The following is a 22,069-nucleotide window of genomic DNA, read 5'->3' as shown; positions in this document are numbered from 1 at the left end:
TTTGCTGTTTATCTTTTCACCTATTTCAGCTTCAATTCCTTCAAATTCATGCTGGATTTTTATTTACACAGGTGCTGAAGTTGTATACATACTGTAACTAGTACACAGACTTGACAATATTTAAATACCATGGTTTTAACACAGGCCACATAACTGAGGTAACCACTTTATAAACTCAAGGTGTAGTTCTGCTAAAAGCTGCTTAAGTAACATCAGTTCTGTTGCTTGATTTTAACCTGTGGCTAAACCTAAGCCTTGCAGCCTAAGTTTTGGGGGTTTTGGAGGGGAGAGGGAAGAATAAGACCTCTCAAACCCACTAAGGCCAGTTTTCCAAGAGAAAGTGCACTTGAAGTAAGCTGGAAACCAGAAATAAGGAAAAAAACCTAAATATATTGCGATAAGTAGTCATGCTTCCTCCTCAACTTTGGAATACTAGCAGTAGGGAGAAGCTAGAGAATGAAGACCTTACAAGACATGTGCCTCTTACTGCTTTACAGTCTTTTGTCTTGTCACTAGAATTTCAGGTGGATGCTCAATATGATCAGAGCTCAGAATTGCTCTTTAAGCCAAGCAACTAATTTCCAAAGAATTCAGGCGTATCTGTTGTCACACATGGCAATCTGGGACATCAGTTCCCAACAGTTTGCGAACTGCTATTCAGAGGGCATTAATTCAAAGCCTGGAAATACTAGAAGCAGGAAAGCAGCATTCCTAGTTCCTTCAAACTTACTTTAACATGACATTATTATTTTGTAGAACATTTTTTGTGGCACTGCCCCCCCATCTTATATTTGGTTTAGTAGTTTGGATTTTTTAAGCAGATCCCACCTGCATTAAAAAAAAGAGACGGAAGGTTTTCAATTTCTCTTTGAAAGATAGTATTTTACAGTACATACAAAAATACTCTGGAAAACACATACAACTTCATTTACAAAACCACCAAATTATAAAGAAAATGCATTAGAGAGGTAGAATAACATTTGTTTCATAATATCAGAATTTCTCCCCACCTCTCAAAAAACCTTAATGCTCTTAACCGGGTAAGCAGTGTTATCAGTTTACAGAACCAGACTTAAGACTACTACAAGTTTTCATGCAACCATTAAGAACAACTTTCAAGGTTTATCTGAAACCACTTTCTGCATGCCAGTTGCTTTCAAGACTGCAGCTTGCAGGTGGGTAGTAGTGTCACAACAGCCTCGCCTGTTGCAATGTTTAAGTGCATCTTCAGCTGTGTGTTCCGAGTTTCGCTTTACTACCCAGTGACAACAAAAAACCCTTGAGTCTCATGCTGGAGCAGTCTTAAGAAAAAAATCAGATAACATGGCATGGGACACATTTATCATCTTCATACCTTGATAGCATCCTCTGCTGCATTTTCTTCAATTTTTAAATTATTTATAGGCCTCCATGGGAGACAATACTTGTGTAGTGCATGGCTGTGCTAGACAGTGGAAAGCTACTAGCTGAGGAAGCTGAGCACCATTGTGACAAATGCACAGGAGTGTATGCGCCAAATGGGAAAATAATTTAAGATAAGAACAATATGCACACGAACTAGGAAAGCACAAATGAATACAGGCATGTTCACACACACTTGAAACCGAATGTGGTTAGAGTGACAAGCTAAACCTGTTGACATACATTCTGAATCCAAGTCACAGGACAAGTTTTTTTTGTAGCTTTTTCAAAAGTTGTCTCAGTTACTGACAGTTAAGACTTTTTAAAAGACTAATAAGGATAACTGTTACAAGAATATGCAAAGAGTAGTTCAAAAGGAAACAAGCATCTAACAATACTATAAAATAAGACCATGATTTTAACTGGCCAATTGCACTTTGGCAACAGTAACCTTCCATACTTTGTTAGTAACTACAATACAGATTGATTATATGGACCACTAAAGAAGTGAATTATCTTTACCTGAAGAAATACTGGTTACCCGTTAAGGGTAAGTTTGATGGATCTTTTAATAATACGAATACTGTTTGTTGGAACAGGAGATGAAGAATCTGGTAGTTCTTTACTGGAAAGCCTCTACAACACACAAAAAGATGCCACAAGGAAAAAAAAAAGGAAATTTTAAATTCATTAATTCAGAAGCAGCAGCAGATAAACCCTTTCCTAGATGACTATAACAACTGTGTACCAAAACAGTATGACCCAAGCCCAAATATTTAGAAGACTTTTTTCCACCACGACACTTGTTTGTTTGAACACTTTCCTGGCATCAATTGAGATAATTATATTCCTGAAGGGAGATAAAATAAGTTGCAAGTTGCTCAACAGCATAATAGGAGAAACTACCATTCTTCTCAGATCCACCGATCAGAAAAAACAGTGTCTTTACTGTCCAGATTACTTCCAGTCTTATAACCCTCAATTTCATAACATTGTACACGACACAGAAGAATTAGTGTCACTTATACACTTCAAAGCTTCCAAATCTGGTCACAGAAATCAGTATACAAGTATTTAATAAGAGCACAGATCACCTTATGGAAGATCTACAAGGAGTACAGATCTTTTTGCTTAAGAAAAAAACGAGTCAGGTAACAAACTGTGTCAGTGTTTGAGTGCAGGGAAACATGGTTTTTCAAGTTCCATAACTTGGAAGCTTTGGCTACACTTTTGTGAGTGAACCTGGAATGTCATTGTTCAGCTATATGATTTGGTGGAAGCATGACAGGCCAAAGCTTATCAGTTATTTAGAACCGCCAAGTTTATAGGGCTTAACAGTACATAAGTCTTTGTACATAACAAAAATTCTAGTTTTGCTTTGCCTATTAATACAAAGACACAATAAATAATACCTGTGATCTTGATGTGTTGATAAGTGGAATCAGCATGGGTTTTCCTCCAAGGCCTCCCTAAAAAGCCAGAAGGGATATGTTAGGCAGTATTGTCAAATTCATGACTTGAGAGACAGCAAGGTCTGGCAGCTAGGATGCTTAAAAACTAAATACATACATACATTGACAACCTCCACCTCTTTTTATTTTAACACCTATAATCACACATATAGCTTTTCAAGTATTTCAACCTTCACTTTACCAACAAGACCGCATCTTGATTTGAAGGTATACCCTCAAGAGTTTATATTTCAGTAGCAAGCTACACTAAATAGAGCTCTTTATACTCCCTTTGAGAGGGCAAATGCTTTAGTCTTTACAGTAGTTTTCATCAGTGAATCAAGTGGTTTTAAAAAAAATGAAATCTCATCTCAAGCATGGGAAGAAGCTAGATACTGCCAAATCACCTGGTAGTAATTTCTTTTAAAGGATAGGTCATACAGGTGTAGTATTTGGGAAACAAAAACTGAAATAAGTTAAACTAAAAAGCAAATTTTTGTTTACATCAATAAATGTGTAGAGTATTTATGCAAAGTAGTCTAGGCACTAGAACAGTCCATTCAGCTTTTCAGTTAGTCCACTGAGTAAAACCAATTCAAAATTACATTTTCTGTAGATCTTCTCCCGACATCTTCTGCATTGCCACCATCTTTGAATACTGAATCCTGGCCAGTTAACTAGAAGAACAGAATACACAGACTCAGAATAATTGCTATACTAAAGTTGTCTTCATATTTGGGTACAGCTTCCAGTCAACACATTAAATGTATTAGTGGCCATTCTTAAAACAACACTTAAGCAAGACTACCATTACCCCACACAGTATCTCAAGCCTCTCAAAAAGTCTTACTACCCAAATCTTGAAATCTGTACTTGAAATATTCAATACTAGATAGCAGTTCTGCAAGTTGATTCTTTACAAGTGTCAACCTAGACAATTCTATGATTCTAAATTGAGGTTTTTTCCTAGGTGTTCTTTGCTTCTGCCTCAAATCCGAGGTCAAACCACAGAAATAGCTATTTAAGGAGATTTATACATAGCAATGACACAAATCAAGCATTAATTTAAAGCTTCCACCAAAACAAGATTTAACAAGCAACTCCACACTGTCATTTCAGCAGTGGACAGCCTGTTGTGTAGGGTGCTGATTTCTAAAGCAGCAAGACTACCAATAGGCATTCAAAACTTGTCTGCCAGAACAAGAGTGGCTCATACTTTTACATTTGTAAGATTCATATCCTCTTCATTTTTGAGATAATTTTTTTTTGAATTTCCAAAGGAGTCAGTTCATTCAGCAATTGGTCAGTGCAGTAACATGTAAGCGCAGTATTATTTAAAGACCCTGCCACCAGACTAGAAACAGTCATTAACGTCAGATCCTAGGTAAGTATTTGTTTAATAGCTATACATTATGTGCAAGACAATTTCTAATATATACATCCTAGTAAAACTATCATTACACTTAAATCTAGATTCCTGAATCTGTTGAGAATGTATATATGCATTTCTTCTCAGTTATCTCATTTATTCTATATCAATAGTTAATACTACAGCAAACCATTCCTGGCCTAGCCCCCCCCCTCCCTCTTCCTTACCTTTTCTTCATCTCTTGTTTTTTTGGGGCATCCTTCTGATGTAGGTGAATGACATCCTTTAGAGGTCAATGAATAAGGTCGTTTAGGTGCAGCACTCTTAGGATCTGTAATTGTGGTCCCACTTAATTCATTATGTCCTTGGACAAAATGTGCTCTGAGTTGAGAAATTGTGTTATGTCCTGGAATGGTGTAACCAATTGGGGGTCCCGATGTTCTTATTGCAACTGTAGCCTGCATTTCTGTAGGAGACACTGAGCTTTTAGAGTATAGCTATGAAATTAAAGACTGCATTCCACCCACTACTTCAATACATACGTGAATCAATAACAGGAATGGAGAGTCCCTTAGACACTGATGGCACAGCTACATGAGATCTCTTCTCTCTGTTACCGCCACTAGATCTCTGACATACAGCATTTCTGTAAGAGTCAGATGCTAGAGTTATAAAATGCTAGCTTGTAAAATACTATATATTTCATTTCCAGAAAGTTCATGCAAGACAAACATCTACTTTCCTAGCTCATTGTCACAGCTCTACTAAACAACACAAACTCACAGGTGATCTAGCAGATCATCTTCATTCTGCTGAACTTCAGACTGCGAATTTGAACTTAATTATTTTCTTTAGTGAGTCTCTACATATTGGTACCGTTTTCCAGCTTAATACATTCATTAAAAGCAGCACAGAGTACTGGATATATCTGCTCTTTCCATACATGCACCCAATATTTTTGTGCATGCTACTCCGCCAGTACCAAACAGTCTGAACACAGCAGGCATTACACATTGGGCTATTACACTCAAGATTACATATTCCTCCTGTGCTGAAGTAGCTTATGGACAGATAGACTTGCCAGGAAGTGACAGACACTTTTACTGCCCAAGTTCTCATACTGCTCCACTAAGTCAGCAGAAGCTCTAGTGTTTCTGTGATCAAGATCAGCACTTCATTAGAACTAAATACTGCTTGGCATTAACTGTACTTTGTTAGAAAAAACAATTATCTACACATAAAATACTCCAGCTTCAAGTTACACATTAACCTAAGGGGATTTATATTCAAGACAAAATAATTTCTCTTGTATTGAGCTCTTCGTACCTACGTGTTCATGTACATTAACTGTTTTCAAGAATTTAGCCCATCTCCCACTGCATGCCCAAAGGAGGTGCCAGGTTTGTTCCTGAAGACATTAGAGCCCTCCATATGCTTATGATCCACATAGATTCAAACCAGAAATCCTAGATCTCATTCACACAGAGTCAGTTAAAAGCAGCTTCTTCACAATTCTAAAGATAAGGTGCTAACCTTTCTATCTCTGTTGTAGAGGTATCCAATTTAGACATCTTATTTAATGAAGAGGAATTATATGGTGTTCTGGAGTCCGTGTCTCTGAAACTGTCCAAACAGCTTCCATCTGAAGAAGTCCTTTTGCACTGAAGCCCACTAGCATTTTGAGTAGTATCTGGCATGCTTTGCTGAAAGAGTTAAGAAAATAATGAAGTCTTCAAGTAATTATTAAAGCAAAAAAAGATTGCCAGACAAGCTATATTATTGTTATACCTTCTTTCTTTTCTGTAAGGTTTCTGCAGGCAAAAAATAGTGGAGATGCTTTCTCTTCACATGAGCTGCCTCAATCTTCATACCTTCCTTTAGCACATTGAGGTTGTTAGCCTGCCTGTAAACTAACGTGAAATTTAGTGTTGTAGCTTACTGGGCATGTTTGCATCAGGTATTTGTCAAGGTTACACATGGTTTCTTTAGAAACAGCAAGTCTTTCAGCCAGTCCAGCCCAAACAAAGAGCAAGAAGTTTCCAGCCTAACTGAACACGAAATGCTACCCAAGCATTCCACATATAGTCTCTCAAGAAAATGAATGTGACCTAAGATGCTCATTTCACATCCAGTAGAGACCAGATACATAACAGCTGTTTAAGTACAAATACACATTTATGTGCACAGTTGCAGCTGTAGTTTGCTAATCATGCAGCTCACATGCTGCTGAATTGTGATTTTAGAGAATCCAAAACTGAGTTGATTTTAACCTGAGGGTGATAGTACTCCTTAACCATTAGTTTTCTGGTTAAGAATAGATCTAGAAGCCTTAGATGAATCAACTTAGTTGTGCTGACGAGAGCAGACACCTTACTGAAGATTCAAACTAATATTTTTATTTGGTATTTTCAGTGGCAATCGGCTTTTTTCATAACAGTTCTGTAACATTATATAACTTCTCAGTAGTTTCGATGTTAAAATTCTATCTGTCCAAGAAAGCAAGACTGGATTTTAAGGGCATCTAACCTACCAAACGCACTGCAATTTAAACAGGTTTTTCTTAAGTGTTTGCAACAGTCTTTTATGCAACTTAAAACTGCTATACTAGAACAGCAGTTATTACAGGATTAAGTCACATTTAGGTAAGCTTATCTAACAGGCCTATCATAAGCATAACTGGAAAGTCAGCTTACTAAAACAGAATGGGAATCAGAGTAAGAACATGCAACAAAAAGGCTTATTCATCTTTCTACAGGACACCTAGAATTGAAATAAAAGCACAAATGTGAATATTTACACCAATATGAACAGTTGCTTCAAAGTAAATTCAATAATGGTTTTTATGTAAAAGCAAGATAAATTTCACTTAACAGAAGCCTTCCAAACAGTGAGCCTTATGTTCTTGAGCCCATCAACCTGAAGTTAATCTTTGTCCTCTAAAAATATTCTCTCAAAATCAAGGCACATGATAAAAGCTTTCTTGCACATAACATTGCTCAGTCCTACATTTGCCAAAGGATTTCATACCTTTTTTTGTGTTTAATGTCTCTGGATTCAAGTCCTCTATCTGAAACATACTATAGGCAGTGCTTCACTAAACTAAGAGCACACAGCTATACTGATCAAGTTTGTGCATAGAAAAAAGGATTTAGCATTAGTTCTAACCTCTTAGCAGCACATAAACTTAGTTGACGTAATTTACATTTGCCACAGCATTGAAACATGGTGCCACTGTGTGCAGTGTATAAGACAAGCATCAGTACAGATGAACAGTACAAGTCTAAGGAAGTCACCCTGCCTGGCTTGAAACTCTGACAAGAGTTTTGGTGCACTTTTCTGAGCTTTTCTAGTATCCTAAAGCATAAGCTAAAGGGAGGGTCAGGTTTTACTGCATTTACTCTTGTTGTCTGAGCAAAACAACACACAGCTCATGCTGGTACCACACATACACTCTTCATCAGTGCAAACAAACGTTTAAAGGAGTCCACTGTTTAAAACTTTGTTCAAACACACTTGTCTCTTCCGAAAAGTAACCTTCTTTCCTTCGTTCTTCATTAGGATAGCTAGAATTTAATTAGGCACAAGCCTAACCACACACAAGCAGGAAACAGATTATGAAGAAGACTTCTACTTTCAAACAACTCCTCACCCCAAAACCCCTTTATTCTAGCATTATCTAACACCACTTGCAATATTACTTTATTTCTACATCTATCAAAAGTAATAATGGAAGATGAACATGAAGGTTTGCATGCAAGACTGCCTGTAATTACAATGTGACAACACTGACTTTCAGTGTTCTGGGATCGCATCATACACAGACTATTATTTTGGAAAGAATACTGTCAACAGGCACTAACAGTTTATTTCAGGGCTTGATACAGTTAATTCCTACTTTCAAAGTTCAGCATCTTTTTGACAAGTTTAGTAAATGGACATCTGGCTTCACATTTGACTGTTCAATTAATGAAATGCAGTTCCTTTGTGAGTGTTTACTATGACCTGCAGAACTCTTATTTCACATACAGTCAAGACAAACTTACTTTACCAAAGTGTCAAAACAGTACATTTTTAAAGCTAATCTGCTATATATTGCTCTCTATAGAACTATCTAATAGCTAGTACCAAAAGAAAGCACAATTCACTGTTAAACAGCTTCCACTAGAATAAAAAAATGAAACCCTACAAGACTAGAGCAAAATATAGGCTTACCTGTATCTGTGAACGACTGTATAACATATGTTAAATCAATGTTAACACTTTCTGCATTTTCCACTTTCCTAAATACGATTCCAAGAAACCACATTGACACATATCCACTCCTAAAAAGACAGTTTCACAAATTTATAATTTATGCACAGTTATTCGGATGCTAGTATCTGCTCTCAAGAAGGGATCAAGCAAAACAGTTTAGTTGTACACAGCAGTTAAAGATTAGTCAGCCCATACTTAAGTTCTTAGAGTACTTCTCTCAAGTTCTCCCTTCTTTCTTTAAAAAGATCTTACATGCTCGGAACCTGCCTGTCAGAGCTCGTATCTACGAAACAGTAGATACCTAGCTGAACATCTCACAGATGATCTGACATGGATGAATATAAAGAAGTTACAATACATCGGCCAAAATGTATTTCAGAAAAATAATGAAACTCACTGTTTACAGAGTTCTTGGTTGCCAGGAAAAGACTGTGGCTTTACATGTGCAATAGTTATAAATTCATTCCTCTCCAGGTTTCCAACCAGCACACGGATTTTAGATTCAACAAGGCCGACCCTAATAAGAGATATTTACTCATTAACTGCATCCAGCACAGTAGTTATATGCCTTGCTATAATACAATGTTAATACAAAAATGCTAACCAATGAATAAGTAGTTTCATTCAGCTGAACAGATAATAGATTTCTCTCATACATGCTGTAGACTGAGATGCTTCCAGTGATATTTGAGCTTTAAGGCTTCCAAAGACAGAGGTAAATAAATTTAACTTGTACTCTTAACAATACAGATACACTTAAACCTGTAGTCCATGATGAAAGTATCAACAAGAAACAGATCCCAGCACCTCTGGCTGCATTTTGAAGTGCAGCAAAACTCCTTTTTACCCCAAAGATCAAGGAGAAGAGCAGTTTAGAAAAGGCTCAAGCACAACTATTCAGTTACACCCGAGCAAAGACACAATTCTTCCTGCAGATTCAGTGAGTTTTCTCTCTTCTAGCAAAATTGAAAAATATAGTTCCTTTAATAAATAAATGATCCAGTCACAGTCTCATCAGAAACTTACCCAAGAAATTAATCGTGACCATGAAGCCTTTTCTTTTAAATAAAGTACTTGCATTTTACCCTTTTTACCTAAAACATGGTTAACTTTGAAAGCACTCAAATCTATACGCTCTTCAGAAGTATCTTATGTTGATGAACAACAAAGATATGCTATCTATTCCCAAATCCATTCAAGAGTTAGTGAACTAAACTTGTTCTTATAGCAGAAAAACTGAAGCAAGTTTATCTTCTGCTCTTTAGTTTTCCCAGATGCAAAATTAAGCCCCATTTGCCCCCATTTCTGTCACTGCAAAATGATCATCTTTTACTGGAGCCAGAACTTTCTTCACCTTTACTGTGGGATACAATAAGCTTTGTTCACTAAAAACCATTTCACTTTATAAATTATTTGTCTCTAAGCCCTGTGCCTATAACTCCTTGTATACTTAACAGTGACTGATATCAAGCTGTACCTGATACAGTTTTTAAGTGAACATATTAGATATCTCTTACCTGAACTTTGTATTAGAGCTATTTTTAAACATTAAGTAAGCTGTCTTTTAGAGATAGCACAAGAATTAAATTATTTGCGTTAAAGCACAAGTCAAACCTTGAAGTGTAACCAAGGTGCACTCAGAACAGGGGTCTGTTACACAGAGCTATTTTGCTGGTTTACTTGAGCAAAGCAGGCAAAATACTCATTCCTTAAGAATGAATACCATTGCAAAGCTAAAAACAACACACACACACATTACAGTACCTTAATTCCTCACCGTTTCCCCTTATTTCAAGATTCACAGTTAGCCAACACATTCACGTAGGTTAAAATATTATTGGCACATCTCCCTTGAGACAGTGACAAATATCATGTCATAAGCAGACATTTCCTCTAACTACAATTGAAGTTGTTCTTGCATTAAGCTTCACAAAGTAGATCAGCACTCCTGCAATTTGCCTGTCCACTACCAAGCGTGCTGAAGGGATCTGTTTCAGTACTAAGCATAAGACATCTAAGCACACTACCAGATTAAGACTTCACAAATACAATTTATCAGCATTCAGATGCTCTGCACAGACTGCCACATTTCACCCAGATTAAACAGCCTTGTTTCACTTCACTAGAGAGAAGTAAGCTCTGGAATAGGCTGAATACATAACCCGAGCATCAAGTGCAATCTAGTCCTAAATTTAATACTACATTCAGTAAAAAAGTTATGAAACCAAGTCTTCTAAGGCTCTAGAACAGTGGTCTTCAAAATATGCGTGGGAGTGTTCCCCAAGGAGCGCATAAGACAATCCATTGGCATACAGGAAGAAAATACTAGAACTTTGGTAATGCATATGTGACTTGCAAATAAGGAGATGGATATTGCAAGTACATGTTAAAAAAAAGTTGGGTTTTTTTTGCTAATAAGAGAGAGCACAATCAAAAAAGTTTGGAGACCACTGCTCTATAAGTCAGTAAAAGATCTAGCTCTCCAGTGTCCATTACACATCTGGTTACATCAAGTAAACCCTGCTTGCTTCAGTCTCTGCAACAAGGAACATCTTCCTAACTGAAGCAGTGTTGGGTATGCAGTCTCCTTAGACTTCTTGCATCTGCTTCTCTACATGAAGCAGAGCATCTGACCATCAGTCATACACCCACCAACCCTCTTTGTTCCTTCTCATCATGACTCAAATCTTTAGGTTAACTTCTTAAACAGCAAGATTTATGTTAACTTCCCTTCACAAGAAAGCTTTTAATTTTGCTGATGAACTATCTACTTAACTTGGTACTGTATTCCATGCCTAGTTGCACAATTTAATACTTCACTTGTTAATACAGGTAACAAAAAATAAGGTGAAACATTGAACCGAGTTTCAATTATGTATTGAATCTACATTTAAAGCAAGACTTACCACTCTAAGTGGTGCTCTTCTGTAGAGGCACTGGCAGTCAGCACAATATAATGCCTAGAAGAAAAGAAAAATGAATATACTAGCTCAGGACTTTATATTCCTTCAGCTGAAACAAAAACTGCCTTAAATGTCTGGAAGTCATAATCTATACAGGACAGATTATATCCTGTATCCAGCACAGTATTAACTGAAGTAAAACTAATTACATCCTTTAGAATTGTGTTCTGCTACGTTCTAAATATCATAGTTGATTTTTTCTAATAAAAACAACATCACTTGCATAACACACAGTTTTTTCTATCTTCCCTATACTTATTCCTTACCAAAATCCATATGATTACCTCCAGTTTCTGAAAAACAAATATTAATGCCATCTTCTATTTAGACTGCAAGTTAAAACTCACTATGTTAACAAGTAAATCATTTCAAGTTCAGACAGTAGATTTTATACATACTTGTACTTCTGAAAGAAGTTCAGTGGTTCAAAGAGCTTTGACCAGTCTGATTTTCCTTGGAGAATCTCATTTGTAACTGCAAGACCTACAATTAAGGTTTAAAACCTTATTACCATTTTGTTTAAGACTAGCAGAGCATGATAAAAACTTTACAAGGTAAAGGTTTTGACAAGTAATCAACAGATCAAAAAGTAGGAATTTCCTTGACAATGTGGTTCCTACTACAACAGTTCATTGTAGAACTTGTCCCTCATTGCCTGCAACAGGCGTACTTTCCAGATACCTATTCTACCTGAAAGGGCAGAACACCTCATGGAATATAATCAATTCAGATAACCTTATTTCATATAGCAAGAGTTATACTTTTCAATCAGGTAATAAGCATGGAAAGAACTTTACCATGTTTGAACTCCTCTACCATGACTGCTCGTGTTGATGTAGATACATTGTATGTAGAGTTCTGCTGTGGATAGGCTGGGGTGATGATAGGCATTACATGATATCTGTCTGATGGGTTCACCTATGATGTTAGAACAATTTTGTTTAGCATCAGTTAGGTTACAAGAAAGTTTAAAGGCTTTGAATTCAAAGTCTACTTACCCTAGGGTCCCATACTGGTAAATTAAGATTGCTCTCTTCAGGTTGTTTCAGCAATACAGGATTTGGCCATTCCCTATATAAGAAAAGCCAGAAACTAAGACTTTGCTGTGTAATTCAGGGTAGGATTGAATGTTGTCAATGTAAATCTTATATAAAGAACTACCTCTAGAAGTGTTACTTCTTTATGCAAATTAAAACAAACAATAACTCTTACCATTTTGAAAAAACCAAGAAGAACTTGTTAACAAGAGTAGAAGCCAAAGCATTTGGATAGAGTTGACATGTTCTTGCTACTAGCATTGCCCAGGAAACCCCACCAAGAAATCCCAGCATGTTGGAGTAAATGCCACGTCCTAGAATAGACACATTGTAGTTAGCCTGTAGTCTTTCAAAATTCAAGTGTATTCCTTCAAATTTACAGCACCAACTTCACAATCTATAGAATACTTCAGCCTCAAAGTCACTTAATTTTGCAGTGCAATCAGGCCAAAATTGTTGGTCCTTACAGTAATGAGAAAATGAATCATTTCCACCCCATTTCCCAAAATACTGCTACTCTGAAATTTGCCTGCACTGCTACAGCTACTGCTTCACACCAAGTTCCCTTAAGAAAAAAATTCTGTCATTCTTCTAGCCACATGTGCAAATGGTATTTTTTTGTTCTTTATGTATCAAGGTTTTATACCTAACTTGGCATTTTAATAATTTGTAATCATGTTTCTGATAAGCAATGCAACACCTTGTCTTGTAGGTACTTGCCTCTCCTCCCCACTCCACCCCATTGAAAAACACACAGAATCTACCACATGGACAGACCTTGAATCTAAACTGGTTTTAGTTTTAAAACAGTCATTTAAATAGCTATCCACAGCTCAAGTACTTCTAATGGTCTTATTTTTTTGGTGTGAGGTGTCTCTGAAAGGTTTAAAGACCATGAATAATCACATTACTCACGTTTTGCCCACAGTTTAATTGCTCTGAGTGTGAGCCGGAAGTTGTCTTTATTTGGCACTAGATGTAATATTTCATCAGTAACTCTGCAACCTGTAAGAAAAAAAAAAGTACAGAAGTTCCTAGTAACAGGTACAAGCCAGTTTTATGCTATACTGGATCAATAGCTTACAATTTAACATTCAAGTCTATGACAACAATTTTGGATTACTTGCTTTGCCTTACCTTAAAAAAATTATAGATTACACATAACATTCAATATCACTTCAGCTAACTGGTGCCCTCAACAGCTTTTTTTTTTTTTATATAGCTTAGACTATAGCCAACAATTTTTAATAAGGCACTTCTACAGGAGTTCAAAAGCTGGGTTTCTTTCAACAGCCAGGAACAATTAAGCCAGTGTTAAACAGTGAGCAAGTTAGGCTTCAGGTATTTTGAATTTTTTTCTTCTTTTTATGAACTACAACATATTCTTCTCTATCATGTGCTCTACCTATACATCTGAAGCGGTTTCTGTGGCAAACTGGAACAATAGACACATCCTGATCAAAGAAACATGAAATACAGGTCTATCTAAACACACAACTCCTTGAAACATCTAAATGTAAGCCCACTTGCCACCTCTTGAGATCTCCAGTACGCAGGAGACCAAGTTTCTATACAAGATGCAGAAACTGAGTAATGTGCATTCTACGCCAATTTTAGTAACATCTTCTTAAAGGTGTGTAAATACGCTTACCATTTAAGCTCCGTATACATCTTATATCCAGGCTTCTCAGACGCGAGTCATCTCCAAGATCAAGATTATCAGAAACAGTTTGCATAGACAGTCTTGCAAACACAAGATCAATCTTAAGAAGAAAAAACATGCCAACCGTGAGTTAGAATGCTGCACTGTTTGTGAACTACACAGTAGTGGGGGACAGTTAGTCAAGTCCAAAAAAAGGGGTTAACATTTGTATTTAAGATTATGTGACTATAGATACATCTCCCAAAAGATTTATTTGCCAGACAATTCAAGAAAGTTTCTAGAAGTTTGATATTTTGTTTACAAAACCTACATTGCATCCCCCCTTCCTTTTAAACTAGGGAAAGGTTTTTTTTTTGTTTGTTTGTTTTTTTTTAAGTTGAAAAGATACTCTAAACTTAGAATTTCCATTAAAAGGGAACTTATAATTGAAGTGATTGAACTTACATCTTGATTCTACAATTAATTTTACTTCAGCAAAGGAGAGAGCATTTTCTATACACAGTAAGCCTTTTTGATCCAAAAGTATCTGTTTTTTAGTAGTCTGAGGCAAGAAAATTATTCTGTGAATATCTATACCACATAAAGGCCACAGAAAAGTTACTGCATAAGTGTCTCCGAGATAGTAACACCAAGCAGTAACTTGCTGAGGTACTACAGCATGCAGGTCTTTATTCAGGGCATAAGATGTCTTTAAGATACAAGGATTCCTGCAGCTGACAAACCTAGACAGGAGTCAAACGAGTACTTTTCCAGATTGTCTCATAACCACTTCATTTTTGCTCTGCAACAAAACATTTAGCCTGCTCACACGATTCATACAGTGAACTACACTATATGCAGCCCTTTGTAGAAATCTAGCTTGTCAGAGCTAAGAAGAGTTCACAAGGACACTGCCTTTACACCCCCCTGAACAATCCTTGTGAGACAAATGCTGCTCAAGTAGGCTGTCTTGGCAGGTTTAGAAAATGATGCCCCTGATGTTCCTATTCCTGCCAGGCTTCCTAGGGAATTATTTTCCTCTAAGCTCCCATTCTACTGCAATGTATTCTCCTGGGATAGGTTGTGGTCAGGCTGTTCAGTTACAGTTTCCTAAATATACTTTAAGATACCAATAATCTTTCAAAATAGGACACCTTTTCCAGGGACCTGTGACTGCTATTCCAAAGCAAAAAAAAAAAAAATTACTCAAAGAAAAAAAAATGGAAATGCTTACCTCAATGCCATCAAACTCAAACTTGACAACTGGCACATATGCATCTTCAACTGCCTGTAAAGGAAAGGATAACTGTGTAAGAAAACATATTTCGCTACTTTAATGTTTTTCCTAAAATATGGTACAATACAGAATTTACACTGCTAAACTACTCACTGTAAAGACCGAGTTGTTTCTGAACCAAAAGCATTGTTAATAAGCAGCAAGCAGTATAGCACTATTACAATAACAACACTAGCTTTACAGAGTTATTTAGTCAAGAGATACAGAGGATGACCATGTATTATCATGAGACATCAGTATCAGTGGTTGGTAGTGAGGAAGAACAGTAAGAGATTTCTGTAGCTATTTTACTACTGGTTAACATCCAGAGAAATCAAAAAAATTCTGTCCACATTTGACAGCATGCATTAGTCTCCTACATTTTTATTTTCTACCGGGCTTGAGATGCTATCAGCTATCTTATGGGATGGTTTTCAATTTTGTAGACCACTTGTTAGAACTGTGCCACAGCCAGCTGTGAGTCTGTTTTCAGGTGACAGTCATCTAAACAAAGGCTCATTAGTTATGCTAAATATCTGCACAAGGAAGACTAGGCTAAGAGAATCACTTCTCAGGAGTTCAGTTTTACATGCAAGCTATGCAACATATGCACCTGAAGGTAATTTTACAAAGCAGTTTTGTATGATCACAGCACAGCTCCTATTAACTTTATGTAAAGCTGACAGCATGCAGCCCTTCCACTAAGTCTCAGGCTGAGTAGCCAGAGAGGAACACAACTAAAGGAGAATGAATTAGAGGTCCTGAAGTACATGCAGAGGAACTCCATGGCAAAGGCACTGACAGAAGCCTTTCCACATCACATTCAACTTCCTTAATTTTCAGGCTGCCCTTTCCTCTTCCTGCATGCAATTACCTGATTTTCAAGCACCTTACTACATCTAAGGTTAAAGAAAGGCTCCTGGGACAACCTTGCTTTTTGATATAGCTGACTCACTCCCAAACTACAGGTAGGGGAGAAGTATACCACAAAAATTCTTATGTGATGTACAGTCACTGGGAAAGGAACCAAACTTGACTTCAACCTTTTCATGATGCATAAAATAGTATTTCAGAGGGTACTCAGAAGCAATTTTTTATTTTGGCTTGTAAGACATTCACTACCAACACAAGTCTTTAGCATGAATATTCTTAATTGTAAAAGTTGCACAATTTATCAAGGAGAGAGCTTACTCACTCTTAGATTTTTTATTTTCTCCTGATGCTTTAGTTTTTCAAAAAATGACTGAAAAAAATCCGATCTTTCAACATGTCTAGGAGCAACACAAACAGCATCTATGTCAGCACCTGCAAAGAGATTCCATTTCTTCTGTTATTGTTTGAAGTCACTTTCAAACATTACAACTATGACCAGACAAGGAAAGTTCTACCTTTAGTGTGCACTCCAAGCTTGTAAGAACCGAATGTAAATATTTTGCCACCAACATTTGCTGCTGCTGAAGGGGGAAGATTCTGTGGGTAGAAGAGAGTTTACTTAAGAATACGATATACACATTGACCTATCCACAAGCTTAACTAGCCGACAAGTTACTTAGAAAGACTACAACAGCCTCCATAAACAATGTCCTCTCACTCCCAAATTGTTAGTTACTCCCTCTCCATACCAAGTTGTTAGTCTAATAGACTTATACTGTTTTTTCTGAAGCAAGTGCTTGCAACTCAAAAAAAACAACAACCAACGGGGAGGAGGGGGGGGGGGGGGAGTAACATAGCAATCCTTCCATTAATTTACACAGCTTAAGACCTATTATTAGCAAGTCTGCTGCAGGTAAGACTAACTTACCACAATCAAAGAGCTATACAAAGGCAAGCCTAGTGTAATAATTTCAAACTAGATTGGCTGCTGTAGGCTGTTTGGGGCAAGTTTAGTGCCCATTTAGCATGTCTCCCCCACAATATATTGTTTCAGCTTTGTTAACTTCTAAAGTCAACTGATAGAACCGCTTCACAAATTTATTCAGTGCCCCAAAGACTTCAAGATCTTCATCTGAAGTATCTTTTATACCTGATGTCAACAGGAGTTACTACAGCTCTACTTAAAGTTAGAAGTTGAACTTTCGCATAAATCCTAGTAGTACAACCTTTAATAGAAATAAAAAGGCTCCAGCTGTTTTGATAAGAATATATTAAAAAAATCCTTACCTTGCTCTCACCAAGTTCTGAAATCCATTCTTTGACCAAGTTATTCAGTTTACTAAGAACAACCAGTCTGTGAAGAAAACTCATGTTAAGTTTGCCCTAAACAAAAAAAACCTAAGCGTTTAACAAATTTTACAGTCTTGTTATACCTGTGATTCTGTTCTTCCTCATCTTCAAATACCCCAAATGGTTTCATTGCTTCAACTAGCTTTTGAGTCTGAACACAATCTATATCCTTCGGAGGAGCCAAGCTAATGGGAGAGGTGACTCCATAGTGCCTTTGAGGCTGGTTCTGCAGCCTAGAAGTACTGTGGGAGAAAATAAAATACTGAAGACTTCACAAAAGTGCAAAAACTTACTGGAAAACACCCTTCAGCTTACAGGTTTTCAATTCAACTTCTGCTCTTTTACCCAGCATTAAAAATGAGAAAAAAAATCCACTTATGATTTTTAGATAACTTGACCTAACTTAGAAGCCACAACTACTTTTTTAAAAAAAAGCATTTGTGGTTATACGAAAAGATCCGAGTTGCTACCATCTTACTAAAACTTACTTGCATTGCTCTAGACAGTTAGAGCTGATCACCAGGAAATGAAAAGGTTTGAAATCCACTAAGGGTGACACTACATACAACAGAAGTTCTGGACACATTTCAGTTTTATATCAGTTTGAATTTAAGGATATTCCTACCAGGTTCCTGCTAACATTAAACAAGACAATTTAACACTGTCTTATTTTAGTTAAATGTATTTGCTGTGCTTCTACTCTGGAAGGGCATTATACTTGATTGTAGATGAAGGAGATGTAACAAAGTGATCTGTTAAAAAGACTTGATGGAGTAAATTAGGTATTATCTTATTTTTGTTTATGGAAGAGTACAAATGAAAACATCAACCAACCTGAAGCTAATGTGGCCAGGAGAGCCTTGTGCTCTTAACACATTGTTAATTTTTATAGTTCAGAGGCTTAGCTGTACATACATCTGTTTTATCTAAATCCAAGAGATGTATGTCAGCATATAAAGCAGCACAAGTTAAGCTCTGTTTGTAGAGGGTGCTCAAGTCTGGCTTAGCTAGCTCACTGCCCAGTTAGACTGAGCAGGACACCATACACCTATGTTAGGAGGCCCACAAGGTTACTGCCTCTGGAACTCCCAATTACTGCAAGACATAATTTTCGCCTCCAACCCTCTGCTTGCCCTGTGTGTTCAGACTTATTCACAATTACAAAGAGCACAGGACTGACACAGTAGGAAAACATGAAAGCCAGCATTAGCTTTTTGTTTTAAAACACAGTAGAACCCTTGCTTTACAAAGGCAAAAAAATGGAGAAAACACCCTACTTCGCATTACCAGCTGAAACCAGGAAAGGGAAAGGAGCAGGACAGAAGGCATGAACTGCACTTAACAGATCAAGGGTCTTTACTGAAACACTAGTAGCAAAAGTGTGAGACACATTAAAAGGTCTATACAACTCAACTATGCTATACAACTCAGCATGCTTATCAAAGAGTCCATGTCCAGACCCTATAGCTAAAAGAATTAGTTACCATTATTCAAACTGGGTGTTTTTCTACTTCACATACAGACAACTTCAAATATTAGCTGGGTTAGTCAAGAGATGCTTATAACTACTGAAGGCATCTGACCCATTTCAGCTAGAATAGGAAGAGCTCAAAGGACAACTTCAACACTTGATTTTAAAATAGGTTATTACAGCTCCTTATTTCTAATTGTTGCCTTTTCCATTGAAGGAAGATGCATTTCTTTCTCCAACTAAAGACAGATTTTAGTCATCTAGTGTTTCCACACACCCCACCTCCCCCCCCCAGTAGCTCATTTTTCAAGCTTTCTTCTATGTGTTCTCCAAAAAACTAGGAGGGTATTAGGACTGTAGTCCTATCAACTAGTCTCCCCAGTCAGACTGGCTATTTACTTACAAGCGTAACTTGGCCTTGATCTAATTTGCCTCGCCTTGTTTATAGGCATTGTCAACTTCCACTTCATAAGTAAAAATATTCATAATGAGTATTTTCCTTCTTATGATATCATTTTCATAACAAATGCAGAAGGAAAGGCTGTGTTTAATTGATGTGCATTACATCTAGATTAAAACACCTATAGCAGCAGCTTCCTACATATTTTACATATTACTTGTACATTGTACAACTTGCACTTCAGAAAGTTTGCACAAAACAAGAATAGGTTTTAGACTTTGCTACATTTCTTTCCAACGTACAGAAGGCCACCATCTGCCTTTCACTGCCCCATTCTTCCTAGAGAGACTATAATTAGAGACTTGACAATATCAATTAGATATATCAGATATTCTTAATATTAAATTCTTTTAGTCAACAGTAGATATTTTTCAGTTGCTTACATGTATTACCAAAAGTTTGATCTCACAGCTTAAAACTTGAGGAAAATGGCATTTGGAAAGTTTTATTGAAAGAGTGACTTATGCCCAATAGAATCTGTTCCCCCTTCATAATTAAAAAAAAATCTTATTTCTCTCTCCCAAGTGTACCAGATTGCCAGGCATATACAAAGAAGGAATCTTAAGAGAGGAAGGTGCATACATGGCATACTACCTATTCATCCATCAGCCTCCTGTTCAAAGAAAAAGTCTGTTGCAATTTAATATTTTACCAACTCTTGCTGATTTGCCCAGCCCAGTGAACAGCTCCAACATATTTCTGTTCTGATAGATCCTAATTCTATGCAAGAAGTTAACTTAAATTGATTTGTTCCAGATTTTGTCGCTTATTTCTCCTGCATTCTCCGAGAGACAACAGATGAGCTTACACTATTACGGCTCAGGGAGCTGCCTTCAGCCACCACTGCAGTGTATGAGCCTTCACTGTGAATGCATTTCTTCAACTCTCAAGGTCAGCTTGCCTTCACCCAGTCGGAAACTTATCACTCCAGCCTCTTCCATCCTCACCACTTGGGAGGAGGAGTAACTAGAAACCAGCTCCCGAACAAACAAAATTAATAGCACAAACCAAAAAACTTAACAAACTAAAACCAAAAAAAAAAAAAGCCCACCCAGTCCTGGGACCGCCACTGAAATAACACCAGCTACACCTGGCATTCCTACCGCACAAACTCATGCTAAAAAAACGCCCCAAACCTCCGGACACCTACTGGCAAGTTAAAAGCACCTTGCCCTTGACCCCGACATAGAAAGAAAGGCGCTTTTCCCCCCGCCCCCATTGGAGCTGGACCCGCGGCCTAAGCCCGCGGCAGGGCCCGGAGCCGCCGGCAGCCAGACGCGCCGTTGCCAGGTTACAGCGACAACACACGGCGGAGACAGGCACAGAGCCCCGGGGCTCCGGCAGCCGGGGCTAACCCCGCAGAGCCCTTCAGCCCCGCCCGCCCCCCCCCCGAAAAGGTCCATTATTTATTTCAAAGACGAGTTTTCCCTCACGGGAGGGAGGCTTTACCCCCCTCAAACACCCCGGGACCCGCAGCCGCTCTCCCTACCGGGCCCCTCACGGGACTAGCAACGGGGAAAGCCCCTCAAGAAGAGAAGAAGGAATGAGAATAAAGGAGCGGGGGCCGCCTCACCCGCACATCTCCTTCATAGCGCCCGCCACACAGCCCGACCCACAACCGCTGCCCAAACGACTCGTGCCCCTTCTACCCGCCGCCACCGCCACCTTCCCGACGGCCACTGCGGCGCCCGGCCAATGAGAAGGGGGAGCGCTCCTGGGGGGGTGGGGGCTTGACGGGGAAGCCACGCCCCCGCTGGCCCGGCCGCTCCGTCGCCCCCTGGCGGCGCGCGGCTGAGGCGTTTCCCGCTCCATGCCTCACGAGGATCAGCGGGGGAGGCGACCGGCCGCCAAACGGGCTGAGGCGCACCCCTACCGGGGCTGACATCCCTCCCCTCGGCCCACACCGAGAGGTGCACTGGCTGCTCTTCTCCTTACAGGAGGGAGGAGGTGGGCGGGGTGAGGCAGGGAGGCTGCGGGGCGGGTAGGGAATTCAGCCCTGAGGGTAAGGCTGCCTCCCGCTGCCGGCCGTTGGGGGATTTGTCTGACCTTCAGGACACGGCGACGTTTCTGCTACCGGCCGACCCGGTTGGAATTTGGGGGAGACTCTCCTCGGTCCACCGTTGCCCTTGGGGCGAGGAGCGAGGCGCTGGCAGAGCCCCTGCAGCGGGGGGGAGGTGAGCTGCCCGCTGGGCGGGCCTCGCCGGGGGGGGGGGGGGGGGGGGATTTCCCACCAGCACAGCTATCCCACCTAAGGGTCAGGGACATTCCCCTTCTCATGCAGCCTTCCTTACACCCCCTTCCAGAGAGAGGGGAGATAAAAAGACAGAAATCACTAGTGGTGTACTAATTTATTCTCATCCAGTAATGCTGAAGAGCAAGCTAAGTGTCGCTTGACGTAAGCTGGTATCAGGAAGATTTAACATACGTTGTTAATGACAGCACATAGTTTTGAGTACCCACCAAAACTTCTTGCCGTGTATTATTTTAGGCCAACGTAGTCTATTACAGGCTGGTTTGAGCGC

At 38.7% G+C, this 22,069-nt stretch overlaps 1 protein-coding gene across 1 annotated transcript; it reads right to left on the bottom strand.

Moving 5' to 3' along the window:
• Window positions 1-1,938: 1,938 nt before the first annotated feature.
• On the bottom strand, window positions 1,939-21,137 carry PAPOLG (poly(A) polymerase gamma). Its single transcript, XM_074150238.1, has 22 exons — window positions 21,121-21,137; window positions 17,700-17,858; window positions 17,554-17,620; window positions 16,782-16,863; window positions 16,589-16,698; window positions 15,352-15,405; window positions 14,127-14,238; window positions 13,391-13,480; window positions 12,651-12,789; window positions 12,437-12,509; window positions 12,236-12,356; window positions 11,837-11,921; window positions 11,382-11,435; window positions 8,873-8,992; window positions 8,434-8,543; window positions 6,010-6,131; window positions 5,755-5,924; window positions 4,764-4,867; window positions 4,449-4,687; window positions 3,458-3,529; window positions 2,814-2,870; window positions 1,939-2,037 (listed from the first exon to the last, which is right to left on the bottom strand). The coding sequence occupies exons 1-22, from the start codon at window positions 21,135-21,137 to the stop codon at window positions 1,939-1,941; spliced, it is 2,256 nt and encodes a 751-aa protein (XP_074006339.1).
• Window positions 21,138-22,069: the final 932 nt, after the last annotated feature.

This window comes from Numenius arquata, chromosome 7 (assembly GCF_964106895.1).
Source record: "Numenius arquata chromosome 7, bNumArq3.hap1.1, whole genome shotgun sequence".
In the NCBI taxonomy this organism is placed as follows: Eukaryota; Metazoa; Chordata; class Aves; order Charadriiformes; family Scolopacidae; genus Numenius; species Numenius arquata.
This window is presented reverse-complemented; position numbering and strand designations above follow the sequence as displayed.